The sequence below is a fragment of the Anabas testudineus genome, chromosome 12 (assembly GCF_900324465.2).
Source record: "Anabas testudineus chromosome 12, fAnaTes1.2, whole genome shotgun sequence".
Classification (NCBI taxonomy): domain Eukaryota; kingdom Metazoa; phylum Chordata; class Actinopteri; order Anabantiformes; family Anabantidae; genus Anabas; species Anabas testudineus.
The window spans coordinates 5565488-5589792 of NC_046621.1; the positions used below are offsets into that span (position 1 = coordinate 5565488).

At 40.2% G+C, this 24305-nt stretch overlaps 1 protein-coding gene across 6 annotated transcripts in view; it reads left to right on the plus strand.

The window, feature by feature from the left end:
- The first annotated feature begins 7102 nt into the window (after positions 1-7102).
- rapgef1b (Rap guanine nucleotide exchange factor (GEF) 1b) overlaps positions 7103-24305 on the plus strand; it is a 38172-nt gene continuing 20969 nt past the window's right edge. For 5 of the 6 annotated variants that reach the window (XM_026354362.1, XM_026354366.1, XM_026354364.1 and 2 more), the window contains exon 1: positions 7104-7382. In XM_026354362.1, coding sequence (XP_026210147.1) covers positions 7355-7382 — 28 coding nt within the window. In that variant the 5' untranslated portion in view covers positions 7104-7354. Of the gene's footprint in view, positions 7383-24305 lie in introns of all 6 variants that reach the window. The other variant, XM_026354367.1, reaches the window with a different exon arrangement.

Genomic DNA, 24305 nt, shown 5'->3' on the forward strand with positions numbered 1-24305 from the left:
GAAAGGAGAGGAAAAGGAAGTATGTGTCTATCTCACTTGAAATGTTCTTGTATGCATCAGCCGCTTGTGTGCTTTGCTGCAACAGACCAGGATGTTTCATTGGAGGATTTGTTTTTTGCCAATTAAGCAGGCGGCAATATCCAACACAATTCCTGAGCTCAGGAGCTCCGGGGTTCCAGGTTGCTATCTTTGCAGTGTGCAGAGCAAACTAGGTTACTCTGTCTACATAAAAACGTTGATTGCAGCACATCAGATCTAAAGAAATCCGAACCACCCAATGGCTGTCGTTGGAGCTCAACAGATAGCTCCCTTCGCTAAATCAGCTCCTGGAAAGTTGTCAACACAGCTCTATCGGAACTGCTGTTTCTCTTTTCTTGTCTGTTATAGTTGCCCTTTTTTCTCTTTCTCTCAGTGTTTAGTGTTTGCTGACTGACTGTGGAGAAATAATGAGGAGGGTGTTTTTGTCCCCATGTCCTAGTCCTCCTTTTGCACTGCCACACACATTCATGCATTATAGAGTTACCATACAGTATGCAAGTATCGTGTTACATGCATATGTGCATGTATGAATGGGGTGTGTAATATTAAATAAAATATGCCTTTAAATTATGATACTGTTCAGAATTTTTAATGAAGAAACTCACTTTTAACTACTTTAAAGGACACTGTTTTAAGTACCTATCACAAAGAGTTTATGAATGAAATTTTTAAGTAAACTTTTTGACTATTCGTTGCCAGCAGAACAAACTGTAAACATTCCCCAGTGTGTATCTGAGTTCATTATCCTCTCTCATTTAGCCTTTGCTATGTCTCTACTATCGCCTGGCTGTGACACCTTCACCTCACAGCTGCAAGGACCCAGGTTTGAGCCACAGCAACCGGTGCATTCTGTATTCATCCTCCCCCTGCTTATATTGGTTTCTTTTTCTGTTGATACCCTGGCTTCTTCCAACAGCTCACAGACATACAATCAGGTGGATTAGAGATTCTAAATTTCCCAAAGGAATGAATGGGAGTGTGTGTGTATGTGTTTATCTGTCAATCTGTGTTAGCTCTGTGATAGACTGGCAACATGTCCAGGGCTTTCCCTGCCTTCTGCAAAGTGTTTGCTGGTATAGGATCCACTCTTTGCCCATTCTTAGTCTGCAAAGAAATAACTGAGTAAAGACCTCTCTAAGCCTGTTTTGCTTTGAAACGACATTCATAACTAAGTAACTGAGTAAAATTTTAAGATTGCTGATGACTGATCCGTGCATGCATGTATGTGTTTGTAGGAGCATGAAAAGGTACAGTAAGTAGGGTAGTTCTGCATTAATAATGGCCTGCCACAATATATTTTTTCAAGGCAAAGCGAACTATTAGTCCTGACGTGTCCCACTTCTACATACCATAATACACAATATTTCTAAATTTCGCATTGTTTTTGCTGTTTACTGTATTAATACTGATATAAAACTAGTGACAACAAAAATAAATCAAATACTGATTTGTATGTTGCCAATTTCAGTATTGGGAACTGAGACCAAAAAGAAAGCAAAATATTTTTCCCCAAAATGTGATATTTAAACTCACATGAAACTGTCCTGTGAACCTGTGAAGGAATAATATGTCATGTGAAATTGGGCCACAGCTTTGCTCTCAGTGTGTGACGGGCTGGGCTAGACATGAAAAATGCTAAGGTAAAGTCCTGCTTTCATTTTCCATTGAAACACTTTATGAATGATGACATTCTGGACAGCACACACACTGTACTGACAAAATCAAGCTGCTGTGTGCTTCATAGAAGCATAGGCTTTGTTTAAATGTAATTACTATTTTCTATCACTTTATTGTGGAGAAATGTGTTAATTAATGCCTCAAATCTCTAATCACTCATGGGTTAAATAATGTGTGGGTCCAGCTCTTCTGCACCTTTTTTACCCCATCAACATCCAAGTGTCTGTTAGGCAGCTTTAGCTTTGGGCTGCACAATCCTAATTCAATTACTCCCAGCCTTAATCACTGATCCTGTTAAAAGGCCCTTGTGTGAATTGTAAATTGGATAGCTATGCAGTTAAGCCATGTTGCAGGACTTTTCAAGCCAGCAGTACAGTACCCCCCTCGCCCAGAAGCTGGCATGAACTAAAGTGTGACACCCACAGACCAGACTGTCTCACTCCACACCTAGTTCATAATAACATGCTCCTGTCAAAACTGGACTGAACCAGTGTGAATAGACAGTGACGCATCCTGGTCAACTGCCATATCCACTGATAACACCTACCAGTACGGCTGACCAGTATTACACACTGAAATAGTGCAACAAGTTGTGTGAAGAGGCAGTCACCCAGAGTACAGATTTTACTGAGTGGGATTTAAAATACCCAAATGGGTGCATGATATAATTAAAATGTTACTAGCACACACAATCTTAAGCAGGAGACATTACAGGGAAGTGCCTAAAGAAGAAGGATAAACACAGGAGTGATACTGAACAAGAGACATTTGTGCACTGGAAAAAAATTGGTTTCACAGAATGCAGGACCCTCAAACGGCCATTAAATGGCTCTGACCTGAGCAGAATAAAGGAAGGATGAGTACTGACATTTAGTCCTCTAAAGTGCAAAGTGGAAGGCGGAAAGGAAGTTGAGGCTTACTGCTAAGATGATAACCTAAAGAAGTATAATTGTTCTCTGTGTCACTACATCACAGGACTGCCCTATACACTCCCGTGGTCTTTGTGCTTTTACACTCAGAGCTGTGAGCTCACCTCTCAGGCTGAGGGCGCCTGCAGTCCCCAGGGACTCTGGCAGCTAATGGAGGTGGAGGTGCAAGATAGGGAGTGGCCAGGCTGACTGTGCACCCCTGCAACCAGTCTCATTTGATGCTCTTTGGCCCTCTTTACCCTGGCCTCTGAGTTAAATGTCAATCAGGAGCATTGGGGAGACTGGCACAGTAGAGTGGAGGGTTGCGCCATGAAGACAAGTTGACCTCATACCATTTGAAAGCACCATGAGAAATAGAGAGAGGAGAGAAAGCAACAGAGAGGAGGGAGAGTTTAGGGACTGAGACCTTCACTGTCATGGTGCTAGGACGGCGCAATCTTGAAAGGCAAGCAGCTGTGCTTTCCAAAAGTCAAAGTCGCCTCCCTGTAGTGCCCCAAAGAGCAGCGCAACAATGCCTATCTCAGCACATAAATAATTCCTACATGTTAGTGTGTGTATGCATCCACAAATGTGTACACACAATTACAAAAAGGTGCAAATCGTCTTACATAAGTCTACTGTATATGTTTAAAACTTGTGTTAAAATGCCCTTAAAGGCACTTTTTTATGTGTATATTGGAAAGAGCATGTGGCTCCATTTGTTTTTCCATGCTTCCTGTCAGTGACCGCCATTCAATTTTGACCTTGTCAACATGTGTCTGTTCATGGCAGTGACAGAGTATTCTATTCTCATGCAGTATTGAGTAGGTTATGACCTACAGATTTTGCCCTCTACATCCAGTACCTCCCCATCTTCAATCTCAACTGACTTGTGTCTAACCCCCACACTGATACGCCCAGCTATCCATTTTAATTCCACCATGAAACGTTCACTTGAAAAATCACTCTATTCTATGTTAACAAAGGGGCCAAAGCCAGAGGACCCAAGTGTTGGAGGTATTTCCCCCTCTTCCTAGTTAAATGTATTCAGTCACTTAAGCCTCACTGATCCCCTCCCTCTTTCCCCAACTCTCAGATGTGAGACAGACGGAGGGGCCTGACTGCTGGTCAAGGTTAACAGAGCCTTAAACTGTGTTTGAGCTCTGCATCACACGCCCACCACCGCAGAGATCAAACAATGTTCTTCTCCCAGCTCCCACTGGCATCTCGCAGCTAACAAAACTGTCTCTCCTCTCCTTTCTTTGCCCTGTCTACTGTGAACCGCAACCAGCCCATAGCAGACCTGATCTGACTCTAAGCCAAGTGTGAAACTTGCCAGTGTGAACCAATATGAACTTTCCCACATTCATCATACATTTCAAAACTGAATGTCTACGTGTGGTAATTGATTGTTGCCCAGTGGCTGTTTTGATCATCTGTTTCAGTTTAGTTATCACTTAAGCAGCAGCACAAAGTCATTATAAAGTATATGACAACTTGTTAATCATAAAAGAATTTGGTTAGTGTAATTGTATGGACTTTGTCATAGTCTAACTTATATTCCTGAGATCAGCTCAACTACATTATTTCAGTGAATCTCATCAAGAAAACAACAATTTCATCACAGCAATGCCAGATCCTGTAACATTGAGCTAATCCCTCTCAAATTACATTTCATCAGCACTCTGTCCACCTGCTCATAGATTGCTAAAGGGTGCATTAAGATGAGCCCCGGGAAACAGACATGATCAGTAGTTCATGAGCACCACTATGTGGCGCAAAATAGAACAACTGTGTTGGGTTGGTGCTGTGTAGCCAATAGATTGCAGCAAGGAGCTGCACTGCGTGGCTATGATATGAATGTGACTTGAATGACAAAAAGTCCGAACTGACATGATGGATGTTAAACTGAATGCAGTCACACCATTAGACCTTCCTACAAGGGCTAAGAGGCTGTTGTCTTTAATGGAAGCGAGATTTAATGTCATGTGAAGCTAGTATGTTAAAGCTGACCTGTGTAAGTGGATTTTGAGTTAGACAATTGCTAGTTTAATTCAATTTACAGTACTGACAGAGTGTAGGCTGTAAAGGAAGACAGACAAAGCAGACCTGCTCTGATTGTACTGTGAGGCTGTCCTCACAAGTCTGCCACTGCTAGGAGTTATCATAGCCTCGGGGAAGGTATTCCACTCCTGCCACTCCTTCTCCTCTGCCACACACTCTGTCTCTTGCGCACACACAGCAAGCACTTTGCACTTGTTACTTGGGTGCGGTTTCTGCTGTGTAAGCAAGAGCACAGGGAAGTAGGCATAAAGAAAGGCGGTATAAATATGAGTTTGATAACTGATTGACTATAGTTGATAATGAAAGCAGCTGCATGAGCCATGTATGAAGTCTATAACAATATAAAATGAACTGAGCTATTTTAATGCATTCTCCTGCTTTCTTGAACGCTCAACAAGCAAGCTGACCCAGATCACTCAGAGAATGTAGATCCTTCTGTCAGTCAGATCAATTATTCATAAAAAGATGACAGACTTCTGCCTTGCATCGTCTTGATATGCCAGATACATAATCTACATGATTGCTTCTTAATGGCTGGGAAAATGTGCAGCAGTAAGTAGGCAATAGCCATAGTCAGCAGTTTACCGAAATCACCATTAAATCAGAAGTCCTCCTTCCCCCTCTGTTCAGCTTTATTCCTTTAGTTTTCCTGCTGTAAGAACAAGCAAAGTGGATGAATGCTAAATATAAGAGTGAAAAAAACAGCTGCATCCTTTGTATCCAGCAAAGGTTTCTGAATGCCCAACAGGGGGCTCTCAATTTCCATTTAAGTTGCATATTACTAGAAATAAATAACTTCACAGTCAAACTAAATTTCTAAATGAACTAATATATTTCTAGATCCAAAACCTTTTTCTCCTTTAAAATATATATTGAAGCTGACTCAATATATATTATGGCCAGGGATGATAAGCTACACAAGAGGTTCCCCTTAGTGTTTTATCAATTTAACTAAATACATTGAGATGTAGCCCAACATCTGAGTGACTCTCACTGCATATACTACAAACTGATGCAAGATACAATGAGGGCTAACAAGTTGTCACTGAGTATGAGAAAACGCAGGAATGCCTTGCTGCTGACCTGAGTGAAGGGCTTGAACCTGGCTCCTGCATGAACCAAAATAATATTCATAGAAGATGTACTAGAGCATACTGCACTGCCAGGAAGCACAGTGAGCCAGCGTATTTTCTGTGGAAAAATATTGTTTAACTTTGTGTGTGCAGAAAGAAGAAAGTACGAGATATGGATCTTAGAGAAATAATCTTAGACACAGGATGTTGACAAAAAGGTATTGCAAAATATGTCTGTCTTTATGGTATTGTGTTTCACACCTGTGAATCGCCTTGTCATTCTGATTTTGAGAGGTGGTATAGTTACTTAATGCGTGTTGCTGATCCCATGTTACCTCCTCCTACTAACATTACTAGAGAATGATAAGTTGTAAGCTTATTGCAAAACTTATTGTGTGTACAGTTACATGACTGCAATCATCCTATTAATTTGTGTTTTCATTATACACTTGTTTTCTTAAACAGCTTAGTTAGACAATAGCATGCAGTCTTTGGACTTTAAATTAAGCCTGATGAATATTTTATTCACCTGAGTTCCTCTTTGTCCACAGTTGGAATGGATATCATGTGTAAGCAAAACGCCACACTCAGTTAATTCCAGCAATTACATCTTTCATCTCATGGAGTGCCGCTGGCAAACATACTGACAAAACCCTTCTGAATTAAAGTAGTTTGCTTATGTGTTGTTGGTCTAACATCTGCTGTGTTCTCCTTGGTCAACATCTGGCTTTTTTCATTTACTGTACTTGGCAGTGTTGTTGCCTGGTGTTGGTGGAACAAATTCTGTTTTCACCATTTATGGTGCAGGTTTCTACCTCAACATTTCAGAAGAGAGACAAAGCCAGCTCCTTTATGTCACAACCATGGGCAAAACTACAGCATATTGTCAATATCATACACAATGTACTGGTAAAGGTCCTCATGGGTACTTGGCGATACTGTAGACATAGAGGTTGATACATAGAGGCAGAACCATTCACACCAACCTAGGGCAATTTAGAGTCACCAATTAACATAACATGCATGTCTGTGGACAGTGGGGGGAAGCTGCAGTGTCACAGGGAGAGCATGCAGCATGCAGCAATGCCTCCTTCCACTACACCAGATAAACAGATAGATAGATTTCATGTGAAACTCTTGCAAGCTCTTTGTCAATCCCTGGTCCCCATTATTGCACCACAAACAAGTCCTGGTTTGTTACTACTCTTTGCATTGAATATGAAACACGCCCATCCCCTTGTTGACAGATTGACGCTTCTAATTCCTGACGCTGGGGGGCGCTGCTGCACCGACCGAGCAGCCTCTATCCCAATCTCGGTTCAAGGCATGAACGTGTGTGTGTGTGTGTGTGTGTGTGTGGTGGTGGTGGTGTGTGTGTAACCAGTGAAAATCACCCGGAGACGGACTGAGACAGTTTCTGACCGTACCAATGTGTGTGGCCTATAAATATATTACACTAACCCTGGCGGAATCATCTCATGGACACAACAGAGTGTCGAAAATGAGGGAATAATCGGAGGAGACACGGCGAAGCTCGTCTGTAGCTAACGTTTTGGTGAACTGCGAGTGGGATCACAGCTGCTGGAGACGAAAATGTCGGGAAAAATAGAGAGCAAGCAAGGTAAGTCCTGCCCGGCTCGACTCGACCACACTGCTCCACCTCGGGATACTGGATAACGGTATCCCTCACACGGGGGGGAAAAGGTGGATCAAATGCGGGGTGTATGGGACGATACGTGTGTAAATGTGGCTCCAGATAAGTACTGTTGTCCGTGTAAGTGGTGGTTTAATTGGGCCTTATGGACTGTTCTTTTCTCGGCTATCCAGTTAAAATAGCCGTCACCGTATCAGCTAGCAGCTTTCTAGCATTAGCTAACGTTACTCGCTGGAGCCAGTGGCTTTTTCTGCGCCGTTTCAACCACATCTAGACTAGAAAAAAAGCAGTTTCAATGAGCACTGAATGATTCCTGTTGTTACCACTCCAACAATTTAGCCAGACGGGATGTCGTGCGCTGTTTATCCTGGAAAATGCAATTTAAATATGCTATCATTTCAACGTTATAGCTTAGCGTTACACGGTAACGTTAGTTCACCGGCATTTCACCATTCACTCTCACCGTAAATATACCACGGTTTGATCGTTTGGGAGCATCACTAACATTTAAGAATAAATCTTAGTGCTTGACACAAGAAGGAAAAAATTAAACAAATACATAATTGAACATATGGTGCTTTAATGCCTTTTTTCTGCTTCATATTTGGCTGTTAGCTAACACTTAAGATGGGTTTTGCGATGCTAGCAGCAGCTAAACATTAGCTTTTCACTAGCTAACACTAGCTCCGCTGTTACCTAGCACACTGGAGTTGTGATGCGTTCACGCCCAAGACTGGGGTGTGTATTTGTGTTGTGTTGATTTCAGCATTGTGCACGTGGCAATTTTTTTTTTTGTTGTTGTTGCTTTTTACCCTGGTTGTGTCTACCAGCGCTGTTCGTCTTCTGTGCATCTTCTTTTAAAAACCATAAAAGCACTGCAGAAGAGTGCGAGTGTGAGGGTAAACCGGGGTGGTCTCGGTCATGCCTTTTGGAAAGGAAACTTTATACCCTCCAGCTACACTTGCATCCCACTCCACCAGCTGTCTCCATGCTTCGCTCCACGTACAGCCCTGTCCGGTGATGCCTGCAGTAAATGGACGCACACTTGCACACAGCTCCCAGTAACAGGCAGGCAGGGAGGGAGGGAGTGTCACCCACCACTAGCTCACTCATTCCTCATAAGCGTAAAAGTTTCCGATTCCTTTCGTGTCTTGCAGACAGATGACTACATATGGTCACAGCTAAATGAAACCTCAGGCAGGGTATTGTGTGTGTGTGTGTGTGTGTAGTTGATGAGTTAAAACAAATATAGTCATGAATTTGAATCATTGTCACAATGAGCTCAATCCATCACTTCTCACTTGCATCCGCTCTATCACGTGAACTTGTTTGCTTAGGCTGCCCAGTTGTGTTTACTGGGTCACTCATTAGTCTATTGTCACCGCCATCTTCCACCTGCACCCACTGATCCCAGTGTACTCAGAGGACAGGTTATGTTGGCTGCAAGTGGTAGCATTAAATAACTGTGAAGCAGCCATAGTTTCAGTTTGAGCCTCTTCACCCTTTGTCCCAGAGAGAGAGAGAGGGGGAGAGAGAGAATGTGTGGAAATAGATGGTATTAAAAGGATCCTGTTGTCTGCGTGGGCTCAGACTGTAGAGACTCTGCAGAAAAAGGGGGGCAGGTTCAGAACTTGACAGAAGGAGATTAATTCAAAGGTGCCTTCAGGAGCAAATTAAAAGGAGAAAGTGAAAGAAAGGTCTGCAAGTAGGGATTCCTGCATATGGATATATTTTGGGGTTAAAGATTTACCATGCAGATGGCTGCTATAATACACAGATCAAGTTGGCATATCAGTGACACCGAGCTGCAGCCACTAACTAAGAGTCTGTGTATCTTCTCTGATCATAAATCAGTAGCTTTATCAACATACTGCCTAATCACTATGTATCCCACTGTCACCGACTTGTCCTCCCTTGGGAGGTAAACCCTGACACTGTGTTACCTGTTAGGCCTCCCCCCTATATCATGTTGTGTGGAGCTTTGGAGAATGTCACATCCTAGGGGAATCAAGTGGGTGGTTCTCGTGTCTGTTTTAACACTGAACCCCATTCTCTGTATACACACCAACATGACTTCATGACCTTGGCAGCCTAGGCTGTAATCCATACACAAATTCAATGTCTACAGTGGTGTTGACCAAAAAGCTGCATAGCATATGAAGTTTTCATTCACACCAGTAATTCTAAAACTGAATGGCTTGACTACAGAGTAAAACAGCTGTAGTCCCGATGCCAGAACATGAGTTAATTTTATTCTGAATATAATTAGACAATTCAAAGCTCAAGTTTCTGCTTTATATTTGTATAACTGAAGTTGCAACATGTCCCTATTTCTCCCCACAAAGATTGGGACTGTTACACATTTGGTATGCCAATGTTGGTAACAAAGTTGTGGGAGTAGCACAGTGTTTTATAATTAGCCATCAGATCCTTCTCTTACTGGACAGTCAATGGTAGTAGTCAGACACAGCGGAACTGATCCATCAGTTCCTTATTTTAGACTGCCAGCCCCCCACATAGTGTGGGAGTGTGTATTTGTGTGTTTGCCTTCGGAAGGGTTTAGCTGTAATGCAAAGAGTTTACACTCAAGCATTCCTTGAGTTAACACTGAAGTGTAAGTGATTTTGATGGCTTTGTGTTTGCTAAGTGGTAACTGCTTTACTTCAGACTGAAATATCTTCACGACTGATGTACAGAAATAGCAAGCCCCACATGCCTAAGTCACCAAAACTCTGAGCAAGAGCTAAAGAAGTCGTGATTACAAAAGGGTTCCCTGGGCAATTAGGTCTGCGCACACTACTGATGAGTGATCCCACTGTTGTGCAGGGCAAGCTATGGGTCTTGGTTTGACATGCTGCAATTTTGAGGTTTGATGGCAGCAAGCATTTTAGCCTCCCTCTCCCACAGAATGAGAGGCTTGCTGTACTCATATAGATTTAGCTGTGTTGTAATTAGTTTGTGTGTGCATGTGTGCGCGCGTGCATGTGTGGGAAAGCGAAAAGAGGGAGGGAATAGAGCTTAGGAAGAGAAAGAAAGAGGGTGGAGAAAGGTAGAGCACTGATGGGAATTTAGTCTCTGCACAGAGAAAGAATCAGGGCGAGAAATGGATGGATTACAGGTTGGGTAATTGCTGAACCGGGGGTATCGATGAGCAATGAAAGGCTGTGAGAACGCAATCAGGTCTTTGTAACATGAATATTTTCAAGGCCGCCCCACCTTCAACATCTTCAACATCATCTTCGGAGGAGCTAAGGGCAGCAGTTAAGATTGTTTTGAGAGTTCTCGTCTGTAATTTAATACAACTTCCATTTACAGGTTGTATTCACCTCTTGACACCATCTATGCATTTAAGTCCTTTTCCTCAGAGGAGTTCATCTCAAAAAATGATGCTTCACTTGATTTCACTTCTGAATGTTGACCTACATGCCAGAGAGCAGGTCATTTATCTCTGCAGGTGGCCTGCTCAGTTCCTTGTAACTGTTCAGTACTTCCCCTGTCTATGGTTTGGACCCTCTCCAGGACTACAGATGACAGCTTAAACTTACATTACTCAGACGTTTCATCAAGGATTATATGATTCTAGATTCTTACAAGAAAAAGTTACTTAATAAACAGTTGATTTGGGAAAAGCACACTTCTCAATTCCTTATGCACTCTCTATGTGCTATTTCTGGATCTGCTGCAATATGTGACTAAGTCAAGTGACAATGATCATGAGGACCTGTTAGTTTGTGACTAATTCTCAGCAGTGCTTATTGAGTGATGGCTGAAGAAATGCCAGTCTGACCCACAAAACTGTATACAAAACGCGTAGCCATCGGATCATCTTTGGATTACTAGCTGTGCGGACTCAAGGCTCTTAGATGGGCAATATAAGCTGGAGGAGCCAGGCATCCTCAGAGGACACAGACTCCTCTCTACAGGGGGATCTAGATGAAGACACAGGTAAAGACACACATGCATAATGCTACTTGTGATGGATGCATGTTAGAGTGTAGCTGTTATAACAATGTTTGCTGTTTTATTTTGTTTTATTTTTATTAGCTTATTCCTATTGAGTAATCAACGATTGTGCCCTGGACAAAGTCATCAGTCATCTCTTTGTCAACAAATGCACAATTGTTTGTAGCTCAGACCAACTGGAAGGCTGTATAAAAAGAAAATTTCTTTGAAAGACTTCATGGAGTGAAAACCATTTGCTATGTACTGCTTCAAAGGGAGATTTAATGTACTGTATGTAAAATATGAGAGGCTCAAGCTGGGGATAAATAAAAAAAAAAAAAAGAGAACATGTTTTTTTTTGGTATTCTGTGTTTTCTGAACAGCAGTGAGTCAAATAGGCATAAATTGAAATGTAAGTGAATGAGCCAGAAAACGGACTACTTGCTGCAAAAAGTACCACAGTGTTCTGTTTGAGTTAACAGTTATAGGAGTAGCTGGTTAGAGAGGCTCATAGTGTGCTGTGCATTTTTTTTCCAATTTTCTTTCCTAAATAAATGCCAACTTGTACTGTTTTTTGTGGGGATATGTTCCTCTTTGTTTAAGGCTGGTATTGTTAGTTATTGCCAGTTTTGGAGCTTTAATGTAAAATAGGCTCTCTGGCAGAATGAAATGTAGGGGACATTCCTCGTTGTGCTTTTTGTGTTGTGTGGCTTTATGGAAGGTGCTCATTTTCTCTGCTGAAATCTTGGGTGGATCCAGCCTCAGGAGGCTGCTCTGCTGGGCCACAACCTTCCATAACAGTCTGCCTCTCTGGCTTGTCACCTTTAAAATTTGTAGACCGTAGCAATAGCAACTCTAATCATGGTTCATCAGGTGAGGACCTGCCAGTTTGTGTAGATGTTATGGTCTTAATCCTTTTACACAATACAAAAAAGTATGTATTTGTTAAACTGTAGTGCTGTAATCTTGGCATCTTAAATCCAAGCTACCTGTTTTGTTTCACCATAGTAGCTGAGCCTGTTTGTTGACCCACATGTTGAGGTTAACACTATTTTCATTTATTATTATTTTACCAAGCTTGTGCTTTTCCCGTTAAGCTGTCTGAACAGATCCACCCTGGCACGCCGGTAGCACATAGAGGCTCCATAATTAAGGCAGCTGAGTCCATCATTGTGTAATTACACAGTGCAGAGTGGCATAATACCTTGTTTTGAAAACACACAGTCTGTGGTGCACTCAGCCTAATAAATCTGTGCATTTAATGTGTGAAGAAGGGACATGAGCTCTCAACCAAGGTTGTGTGGTAAACCATCTTGCACAACTACAGAATGAGCCTGTACTGTGTCTTGATTCAGTTTATCTTCTGAGGTTACCTGTCATCTGAGTGAATGCATGGAAAACAGCAAAACACATGAACACAGCAACAAAGCTAACCGAAGGTAACACCCAAATATACAGATATCTAGGTATTACATTTTTTAATTTGATAGTCAGATATGTTTTTTCCGTAATGTAAGATATCCATAATAATTTAACTGTGATTTCACAGTTTCACAATCTGAAAAAAAAAAAAATAGACTATATCTTAGCTGGGGGGCCTGACATCCCTTTCACTCACTGCAGTGAACGTGGAAACACTTTAAACCATGATGAGACAAACACTGGGTGCCAAACTGGCCTGCCACAGTGGCACAACTACCATGAATGTAAGTGGAGCAATATTTGAGAGACTGAAGCAACTACAGTCTGTTCTGGCCCACTTGCTTGGTGGAAGCAAAACAGGCGATAGCTAATACAAACTGTAACCAAACTTTACTTTTACTGCCTGTGTCCTCCTGTAATGACACTGTGATCATATTTTTGGTATTTTTATCACCCTGGAGAATTTCTAAAAATGCAAATTCAGAAGAGAGAGCCAACTACCCTCCTATGAGACCTCTTGGGTCCTCAGAAAAGGATTTCTCATGGAACCTAGAATAAGATCAGGAACTGGTAAAAGTGTGTTTAATTACTGTGGACTCTGGAATGCTTTGATGAACTAAGATCTATAAAAACTGCACCTATGTTTAAAGCTAAGCGTAAAAGCTTTCTGTTTTACGTGTGCAACCTGGTGTTTGGAACTGTCTAGTTCCCTTCTCAAAGTAGGCGGCATCTATGCATGAGTTTATGTATCCACGCATGAGTCTCACATACAGTTAATGTATGTGTAAGATACAGTGTGTGTCTGTGTGCGTGCCAAGGTATGGAGTTGCATTATTGCATTGTTTATTATTTTTAGTATGTTATTTAGCCATTTTTATTCTTAATTTTTATTTTATCTCTTAGTTTTTATTTTCTAAATCAAATTGAGATAATTTGTAATGACATGTGCTTTACAAATAATTTTTTCTAGCCTTCCCTTCAGCCTAGGCCTAGGCAAAATCAGTCTGTGTTTGGATAGGTGTGTGACCAGCCCAGTCTTGGTAGCTGTGGTAACCTTTATTAATGACGGGTAGAGTCTGTAATGTGTTTCAAACAGATGGACTTAAGCATGGTACAGAAGCAGAGCCTTTATTTCAGCCATACAAGGCAGTCATGCTGATGTTATTTTGAATTACTGTAAATACTTGGAGGAGTTGTCTTAGATTCACCAATCTTCAACCGAATCATTCTCCTTTTCACATGAAGTCAGTTTATAGTATGTATTCATTCAGTACAATATAAAGTCGCATTAAACTAAGGGACAAACGCTCAAAGTCACTGACTCTTAGTTTTGAAAATGCTTTTTCTGTCTTTTTTTGTTGTTTGTTGTTGCAAAAATGTGATTAGATCATGATTAGATCAACTGAATGTACTTAGGTTAGATCATTGTAAATTAGTCCTTGATGTTAGAAGTAAAACAAACAGGACTGAGAACCACTAGTGAAACTCAAAAATGTGGTTTTCTTTCAGTTCTCACTTTGCAGTGAGTTTCACTTGTCAACTTGCACAGATTTGTGTTTTTCTAACCGTTATCTATGAACAACTAGTTATGGATATATACTGCATACACTCTTCAGAGATAGCAGGTAGTTAATGACAATGTATTGGTCAACTGGTGCACAGGATGGATAAATTAATATCTATCTCCTTTAGTTTTTAAAGCAGCCAGAGGAAGGTGAGAAGTAAAGAGAGGCACAAATAGTAAGTGGTCTCAGAGACTGAAAGCAGCTATCTCTAGGTCTGAGGGGGGAAAAAGTAAGATCTAGAAAAGAAAAGGGTTTTATGTCAAGATGTGCCTCAGTGTGCACATGCTTGTGTTCAGTGTGTCAAATCATCCAGACCCCAGGGTGCCATGGCTGGGTCAGAGAGCTGCCACACAATGAAGGGGATATCCCACAGTTTGCAATGTCAGTCTAAATCAGGGCTGAAGAGAGAGCCTGACATTGCTTACCTACAACACCTCATTGTTGTCAAGGCATATATGGAAATGCATCTTTGTGTATGAAAGTGTGATTGTTTGGGTTTCTGTTTGATTTCTTTATCATACCCAGACAGAATATGTCGTACATCGATGCAGTGATACAGTGTTTTTACCATTTAGGCTGAACCTGTAGCCCTGTGGGCAGAATGAGGTCAGTCAATGGTAGTAGTAACTCTTCAGTGACCCTTTTTTTGTGTGGATCTTCTTCATCAAATGACCTGAACGAGAAACTTATGTTTTAAAAACAGCAATGCCAACGCACAGCACTGTATATCTGTGATGTGTGAAAAGGCCCAAAATATAAGATATTAAAAATATTTTTGTTAAATGAATTAAATAGGCTGCTGCAATGAACTAAATATAAGTATCATTGTACAATAACTCTCAAGACTTGTGCCTCTTCTAACATACACTGAGTAGCCATGACTAAATGGCTCTTTTATTCAGTATGTTTGCTGCGGTGTGTCAGCTTTCAGAGAAAGGCAAGAAGAGAAAACATCAGTTGATCACTGGAATATAATATGTACTTATGCAGACATAACCTTTTTGATTAGGTATGACTTCTGCATAATGTGCAGTCTTACAACATGTTTGTTTTTTTAACCTTGTTATATTAAACATAAATCTTTTGTCTAATATTGGATTTAATTAAATCCAGTGTTCCTAAACAGACTTTTTTCCACTTACACATTTAAACTAATGGTAATAAACTAATAAATAGTGTTTTTAGTCTTTGTCTCACCAATCAAGTTTCTTTCCAACTTTATGTCCCGCCCCAACAAGATGTTTCATGTGGAGAATTGTCAACCCACAAAAGAGAATTACAACCTCAAATCCATTTTATGTGACCTGCTTCAAAAATGTATGTGGCATTCAGACATACCCTGCTCCAAATTAATAGAGCAATGTTTAATGAAAGACAGTTACAGTGCAAATTCTAAATCTTGAAACGGGGTTGATGGAAAGCATTTGAGAACACTGATGTGAAATGACCTCTCCTACAAATGAAGAAGCAAATGACTCATAGATTGACACAGCATCATTGTTTTGTTTGTGTGCATGATAATTAAAAAAAGAAACAAAAAAGTAATTTTAGAGCGTGTTTGTGGTTGATTTTTCATTGCTCACATTGTTGAAGCAACCACTGCCTAATTACAAGTGACTGAGTGAGGGCGAATCTTGTTCTTTGTGACGGACACATCTGTCGTCCAAGCCTATTTTTAAGAAGCTGTGTAACAATCTGAATGCAAAGAGTTTGTTTTTTGCACAGTGCATTTGAACAATGTATAATGTGGCATGTGTCTGTCAGTCTCCATTGCAATGTGTGTGCACAAAGTGTCAAGAGGATGACAAGTAGTCCGCTGTACAGACAACACCATCTTTGTACAGCACTCTAACACGGGGAGAGTGGTACCACTCCTCGCTGCTTGAGGCCATTTACTCACAAGAACGCTGTTGCTTATGTTTCTCACTGTCTGTATCTGTATCTGTCTCTGTCTTGTATTCAGGCAGTGAAGTGATTGGTTCTCTTGTGGGTGTTAGTCTGTAGGATCAGTCTCCTATCTCAAGTGCTTTATAGTGCCTGTTTGCTTCATGCTGTCTTGCCAAAACAGCTGCCTCTCACTGAGAACTCTGAATTCATCTCTGTAGATCACAGGGTTTTTAGCTGTCACAGCGTCTCTGTTCTGGTGCTGCTTGATGTTAGAGATACTGACAAGCTGGGTATTTATAGCACTTTGTGGTTCTTTAGTCTATTGGTTTCACCCAAGGTGAACCTGATGCCTGCCAACCAGTCTGCTCTCACTCTGCTGAAACGTTTGGTTCAGATAGCAAGCTTTAAATGGAATGCTAAAAAATGCAGTAAACCGCTGTAGCCAGAAGGTCACTTGAAGGAACTGACTGAGCAAGTGAGCGTGTTTGTGTTGGGAGCAGCAAGCTTCGCTGTCTTGTGCGAATTTCTGCCTGGATGTGTGTGCACTGTAAGGTAATGCCAAGCCTGTCTGGGTAAGGAGTGGTTCCAAAGATGACGTGTAGATGTTGTACGATTTTCCCGCTTTCAATCCTCTACCTCACATGTACTTGTTCTCCCATCTATTAAAACACTGTGTCAGGGTCTGTAGACTCATTCGTCCGTCAGTGGAATCATGAAGAGTTAGCGCACTGGATTCCTCGTATGCCCTAATATAATAAAATATTAAAATTAGAGCTTCAACAATTATTTAAATTATTGATTACCCTCCTGAATATGTTCTGAATTAATCAATTCATTGGTTGGTCTGTCTGGAAATAGTGAGATCACGTAACAAACAATAGCAACAAATCACTATGAAGAAGCAGGAACTAGCAAATATGTGAAACTTTTGTTTAAATTTACTAAAACTAATAACAGATTTAGGTTGATTAAGTGTCTCAGTTCTAATCAGTCATTTATTTTATCTCTTTTAACAACAGAACAAAAAAGAGCTTCAGGTTATTTATCTCGTAACCCCTGTTCTCTGATAAAACAAACCTAGGGTTTGTGTGTTTATTACATTTCTGGAGGCTACAGAATTTAACAATTGTGATACAACTTCTGAACCTTTAATACTTCACTGTGCCATATAGTGTGTGCACCTTTCTTGTTTTTCATTTTACAGTTGGGGCAGTAAAAGTTTTCAGCTCATGTGCTAGTAGATGATGTTCTGTTTGTTGTCGATGCTGTAGAACACTGGGCCCTGTGGCACCTGCTCTGCAACATTTTATTTCTGGTCGAATAGTGAATATAGGGTCTCTTTGTGTACTCATTTGTCTTTCTGAGGATGCGGAAGCTTGTGTGTACACTTTTGAATTGTGTGTATATGTGCTTCTGTTGCAATCAGGACAATTGAGTGACCTAGACCTTAGGGCTCTGTCCATAGCTTTTAATACAATCCCATTGAACCGCTGTGCCAAGTGCACCCATTAACTAGTTCCATTAGCTCTCCATTGCCCACTCAGCGACCTCGACCCATATTGAACTCATCCAGATGGAGCTACAACTAGTGGGGCATGGATTGAGGAATATATGAATATTCATAATAACTTTTAAGGTCAATCACAGCCCCTGGTCAATGTACTGTGGTAAAAGTCTGTACTGTGCAACACTAAAACTGCCACATGCAGGATCACACATACATTGCTGGTAATTTCATCTCAGTTACACACATCCATACAAAAATGAAAGGGAGGGTGTGAAAGAGTGGCCATCAAATGCAAGCCAGGAGTCCCATCAGTATGTTTGGATAAACAATCTTTTACCTCAAACCCACGGTGATGTGCAATGTGGTCTTCAACAACATCACATGCTAACTAAAAGAGGAAATGTGTGGGCTCACTACCATCAGTGTTACCTGTAAAAATTAACCACGAGTTCAAGCTGCAGCAGAGAAAGGATGGTGTTAACTCTGGAAGGATTTTTGATGCCTTCATAGTTAAACAGAGGAGGCATTGAGGCTAGAGACTGATAAATGTTTATGCCACCACACAATACGCAGGCTTAATAGTTTAATGGTCCCACCCTCTTCCAAAATATCACCTTCCAGACTGCTGGTCTGTATTTGACACAGTCTACAGCCCAGCATCAATATGTCAATGTGGAAATGTGCTGAACTGGTTGCTTGTATTCCAGAGAATATTCATATTTTATTAAAGAAATGAACTAGTTAATCAAAACGGTTCATGGAATTAGTTACTTCTGATTAATGATAATGACATACTTTATTAGGTCTTTAATACTGTTGTAGTACTTAAACTTACCTACAGGGAAAGAAAGTCTTCTCTTTGTGAGCATTGAACACAGACTCTTTAGCTGAAGTATGCTTCCATGGCTTGTGATTAGGGATCTCCTTATTTATATATATTTACATGTGTGTTTTTGCACATGTAACAATACTTGTGGTATCACCAAAAGAGGTTTGTTGTGTGTGAGTCTTTTAAGGGGACTAGTGTGGGGCATAATTTGGAAAGGACATGTTTCGGTTCCATGTAAAACTTTTTTCTGCCTTGTATCCTATTTTTCTGTCATGGTGCAGTATAACTTTGTGCGCACAAGATACTGTTGCAAAACATAGCTTCAGGCTACTTTTTTATCACTCCAAATGATAGAACATATAAGCAATGGGTTGTACTTTGTTATATTACACTACGTTTTTCAAAGTGATGCAAAAAAAAGTAAATATATATGACTACAGAGTTTGGTGGCCTGCTTAAGGTGATTATTAACAACAAATTATTACAACTGTAAAACAAAAGAGCGCAAGCATGCATCAAAGTTAAAGTGCAGGGTAATGTAGAGAATGTAGAAAGAATGTAGAAAACATATTTGTTTTGGTTTGAAAATAATATATAGATTTTTGTAAATCTATATAAATGTAAAAAACACAGTGACAAGAAAAAGTATGTGAACCCTACGGGGAGTTTTGCATGATTTGGTCATAAAATGTGCTCTGATCTTTATCTAAGTCACAACAATAGAAAAAACACAGCCTGCTTAAAATAATACTACACAAACATTGTATAACATAACATTGTAAATTGTGCACATACCTTTTCTTGCCACTGTACTAGTAAAAAAGAAGACAACAGCTTACCAATAAACAGACTCAAGAATGCAAAGTGTCTCACCAAGAGATTAAAATGGATTTTATTTGCATGTGCCTCTACTTGTTGCTTGTTGCTTATTATGACTTTCAACATACTTTTATCCCTACTAATGAATCTAGTTTCAGTTCAACTTGTAGTTGTGTCAAACAGTATTGAGTGTGGGTACTTTAATTTAGTTGATTATTAACCTGAGAATCAGATCCTATTTGCATTTTAGGTGATTCATTCAGTCATTATGCCAGTTTCTGAGCATTCTATGCTAACAACTATAAGAAGGGGTACTTTTTCTGTGTTATCTTGGAGTACAATGTCATGACTCAGACAGGTAATGATGTACATTTCACAGAGCGGGATTTTCCCTTGAAGATGTATTTTCAGTCATCAGTCTGCTGTGCCATTTTTGTGGTTACATCTAAGAGGAGATAGCACAAAGTTTATTCACTCTCTCATTATCATGTGGAACAAAGGCTGAGCACAGATTACCAAATATGATCTCTCCAAGCAGTTATAGATCCAGTTTTCTGTTATTTGTATTAATATGTGTGTGTTAGATTGGTGGGACAGCTTTGCTAGTTATTAACCTGCTAAAGAGCATGTTGGTATGAGGGGTGAACAGCTTAAAATATTGGAAGAAGTGTTTTCTATACAAGAAATCAGGAAATTACAAAACAAGACTTGTGTCCTTTCAGACAGGTATTGCATTTATGTTAAAATAGGTGATTTTGACTGAAACTAAATAAAACAATCTACAAGCGTATGTTTGACAAACTAATTTGGCTTTCATATCCCTAATCTTACAGATTAATTTAATGTAATACTGTAAGCTAAGAATGAACTGCTGGTTGTTTATTAGTTATTAGGAAGTTGAAGACATCCCGAATATGGATGTGTCACTTTTATTGATAATCTGATTGTACACATGGAAACAATCTCCTATAATTTATTAATTTGTTCAGTGATATACAATAGATTGCAAGTGGACTGAGGACATACCATCCACAGCATCTCTTTTGCTCATTCAGTAAGTGGCCTCGGTGCTGCCAGTGTCTATGTATCCTCTTGTTGAACATCATATTCCAGCACAGCTGGAAAACTAAACAACCACTGGATTCCTTCTACATTACTTCTCAGATCAATCATCAATCAAGGCGATGTTCCTGACCAGGTCTTCCTCCATTCTCTGGCATCCCTGAACTGTAGCTTGACTTGTGTTACGTGTTGATAACACAGGACATAAAGAGGATTCCTATTGAAAAGTGAATGCAGCCAGCAGGAAGCCAGCCACTACAATGGAGAAAATAAATAATTCACTAAGCACTTAACTATTTCCTGTTGAATTTTTTTTCTCTTTCCTCTCCATTTTCTCTCTGCTGTTCAACTCACGTGCCTCAGGCTTGCATTCCTCTTTTACTCCACAGCAGGTCTTGCCTGTGGAGATATGACACTTGGCGCTGCTTCTCTGTGGTTTTTGTTTTACTGTAGTGAACAGTAATTCACTCACTATGTCGCTGTTTTTATGGTCAAATAAGGCCTCATTGCAGGCAGTCCCGTATAAACAATGCACTGTTTTCATTTATGCTAATGTGGAGTTTCACTCTTGTTTTTGTATTTATGTTCTGCTTAAATGTGTCTAGATTTACCATAAACACACAGTTAAATGTGCCAAACATTGGGTGAGGATTCCTACTGAAGCCCAGTATGCATGTAAATGATGATCATTAAGGCCGACAGTGGATATCAGGCTGTGCCATTATAAATCTGCTTCCTCAAGCAGCAACATTTTTTTTTTTTTTTGGGTGTCACATCTTATGGATTGGCATGAAATTTGATAGGGATAACTACAGTGGACAAAGGATAAATCCAGTTAACTTTATTTATCCCTCTCTTTCTCTTTATCACCACCAGCAGATCAATCCACTAGAGACATTCATTATCCCCAGTATTGATTACTGATTCCTCTAATTTTCATCTAATGCCATCACCAGGAAATTAAATGCAATGCCCAGTATGTTTGTTATTGACCAGATATCTACAAAACATTACAGCTATCTTCATTTGTATGTTTGCTTGGTGCTAATTAGACATGGTGACATGCTAATGAACTAAACTGTGAACATGATATAGATTGTTAAAATTGTTGCTACCATTAAAGTATTGATTTTCCTAAATGGAGACTTGTAGGGCTGCTAGCATAACAGTTGATTCTTAGTCTTATTTACTTTACTTATATAGAGCAGATGGTGCTTAATGAGGTAATATAAAAAAAAAACTGTTTAAATAAGTTGTCTAAAATGCAGTATGATTTAGTTTTACAGCCAGCCAGTACAGAGCATGATCTGATTACAAAATGTAATTTAAGTAATGCATTTATTCTCTTTATACTCTCTTTTAGCTAGTGTTTATTACTGTCCTGTTCTGCTTTGTTGAGCTGACATAAGTTTAACTATCTCACCAATGCATGCTGTTTGAGTTTGAGTTTTTCCCCTTGCTGTCCTCGAACTCAACAGCTGGCCCAGTGACCTTTGTGACTCTTGTTGTGATCTTTTAGAGGGCTTGACATGTTCATATACACAGTGCTTGCTCACATACACTTTCATTGCACAGCCCCTCGCTTGGGGAGCTCAGTAAGAAGTGACAGCTGTGTGTGTAACCTTAAGAACATCGTCCCCTGTATCCCACCTCTCTGTTTTCATCTTGTTCTGAAGGTAGGGTGCGGGGGAAGTGAGGGGCCAACCAGCTGTCCTGTATATATCACACCTGTACTGAAGGAGATCCGCATCAATGTGCCCGTCTGTCAGTTCCTCAGTAAGATGTGGACAAGCTCATATGTCACCAGTTGTGTTGTGGGGATCACTACCAGCTCCACACATTTTAGTCAGGCCCTAAGAAAAGTACATATTCTAAATGTGAAGCCATATGTCTCTTATTATTGTTTCAGTGCATTTAAGCCAAACAATTTAAAACAACTCCATGTGTAAAAAGTAGCACAACTAGATATGTATGTATGGATCTACCAATTCGGCACTAATTCGGTATATTAACAGATTAACCTTCTTATGTCCATTGAGACAAGAATAAAAAACACTATTTACACTAAAAAGGTTCAGTTTATTGTTTGAAAGACCTTCAAGGATGTCTCTCTGTCTGACAGCCCTTCAGGAATGCAAACGTTAAATTTATTAATTATACCTTTGTGTGGACATGTTCATGTTTGCCTCATGATTTGTGGTGCATTTGAAAGTTAGGATTTTGGCACTGGTACACTGAGTGACAGCCCACCTTAGTGACAGATGGGGAAATTCCTCATAGTCCTATGAGTTAAATCGAATGTTATAAATACAAAATCAGAATACTGCTAGCTTGAAATAATTGAGCTAGAGGGTCTGCAAAGGCTGGTATTGTGGTAGGGGAAACTGCAAACTGGTCAAATTTTTAAGTAGGATACTAGATATTATGTCCTCTATTAATATAGTAAATATGTGAGATGCATACATATAACAATTTAAGGTATGCTGTATTGAATATTTAAACTGTTTCTTTCCAGAAGCACCCATAAATTTGAACCCTATGTGTGTATGTCTGTGTATTTGCTTATTGTGTGACAATATAGCAAGGCTCCTGGGACTTGACTACACCCCAGCTTTGTGTGAGAACTCTCCCAGGCTTTGTTCAAGAGTCGTTCAGACTGGAGTGTTTGTTTTAAACATCCCTAAGGTCTTTCAGAGCAACATAGTGTTTAAGTAATTTAAATGCCTCAAAAATATGATGTTTACTTGTTAAATCTTAAACTATTCATTGTAAACAATATGATTTTAGTGATAATTTCTTTTTGTACAGAGGCAAGAAAAACTGTGTGAAACCTTTTGAATTTCATAGTTTTCTGCGTTAATCTGTCATAAAATGTGATCTGATCTTCATCTAAGTCAACATAAGTTGATTGCAAGACTCTAAACTGATCACACTGATAAAAATCTACTTCATACTGTGAAGTTTTGGTGTATCATAGTGAAGCTCAGGGAAGGGCTGTGTGTATGAGAAAGAGAGACAGTTTAGAGGAGACAAACATAACTCTTTGGCGGTGTACAGTGTGCACAGTTCTCTGTTCACTGCATTGTAGAATTTAAATATGTAAGAATATTTTGAAGGTGTAGTAGAATAAGTGTAGTCACATTAGCACAAAGGCCTAGACCTCTGAAAAAATGTGTTTACTGTGAGTTTTCTTCCACTCAGTCTGTGACTAGTCAGATTCAGTGTAAGAGACATTACAACTAATGACATCACCATCTTATAACGGCCAACAGCAGGCAGCTGGGGAGAGCAGGAAGGATGGCTGGCCCGTCTCTGGAGGAGGGGTGGACGCAGAGAGGCCTGCATGACTATAACAGAGCACTTCACTGTATTTACCCTGTCTCTCATTCTCTCTCGCTGACTTTCTTTCTTTCACCCTTTTCGTTTCTTTCTGTTGATGACGTCATTTCCAGAGTAAGCCAGACTTCTAGTGAACTCCAGAGGAAAGGGGGGCGGGGGGCAGGGGTGGCTCTGTTCTCAAATCTGAGAGAGAGAGAGGGGGAGGGAGGGATGGAATTGGTAAAGTAGTGAATGGGAAGCAAAGAGAAGGAACCAGCCCCGTATGCATGATAAACAGCTGAGCCACAGGGTCTGACATGGTGTCTGAGGGACCAGCTGTATCAATCATTGTGGTGACTCATTGTGCTGATGTCACTGCTTCTCTATTGTGGACTGGGACACTGAGTTGCAGCTGTAAACTCACACATAGTCCTTCTGGGTCTGTTCAAGCTGGGGTTGAGCAGAATGATCCAGCATATTGTGATGTTGGCCTCATTACCTGTACTCATGCCAGGAATAAAGAAGTCAACAGGGTCAAA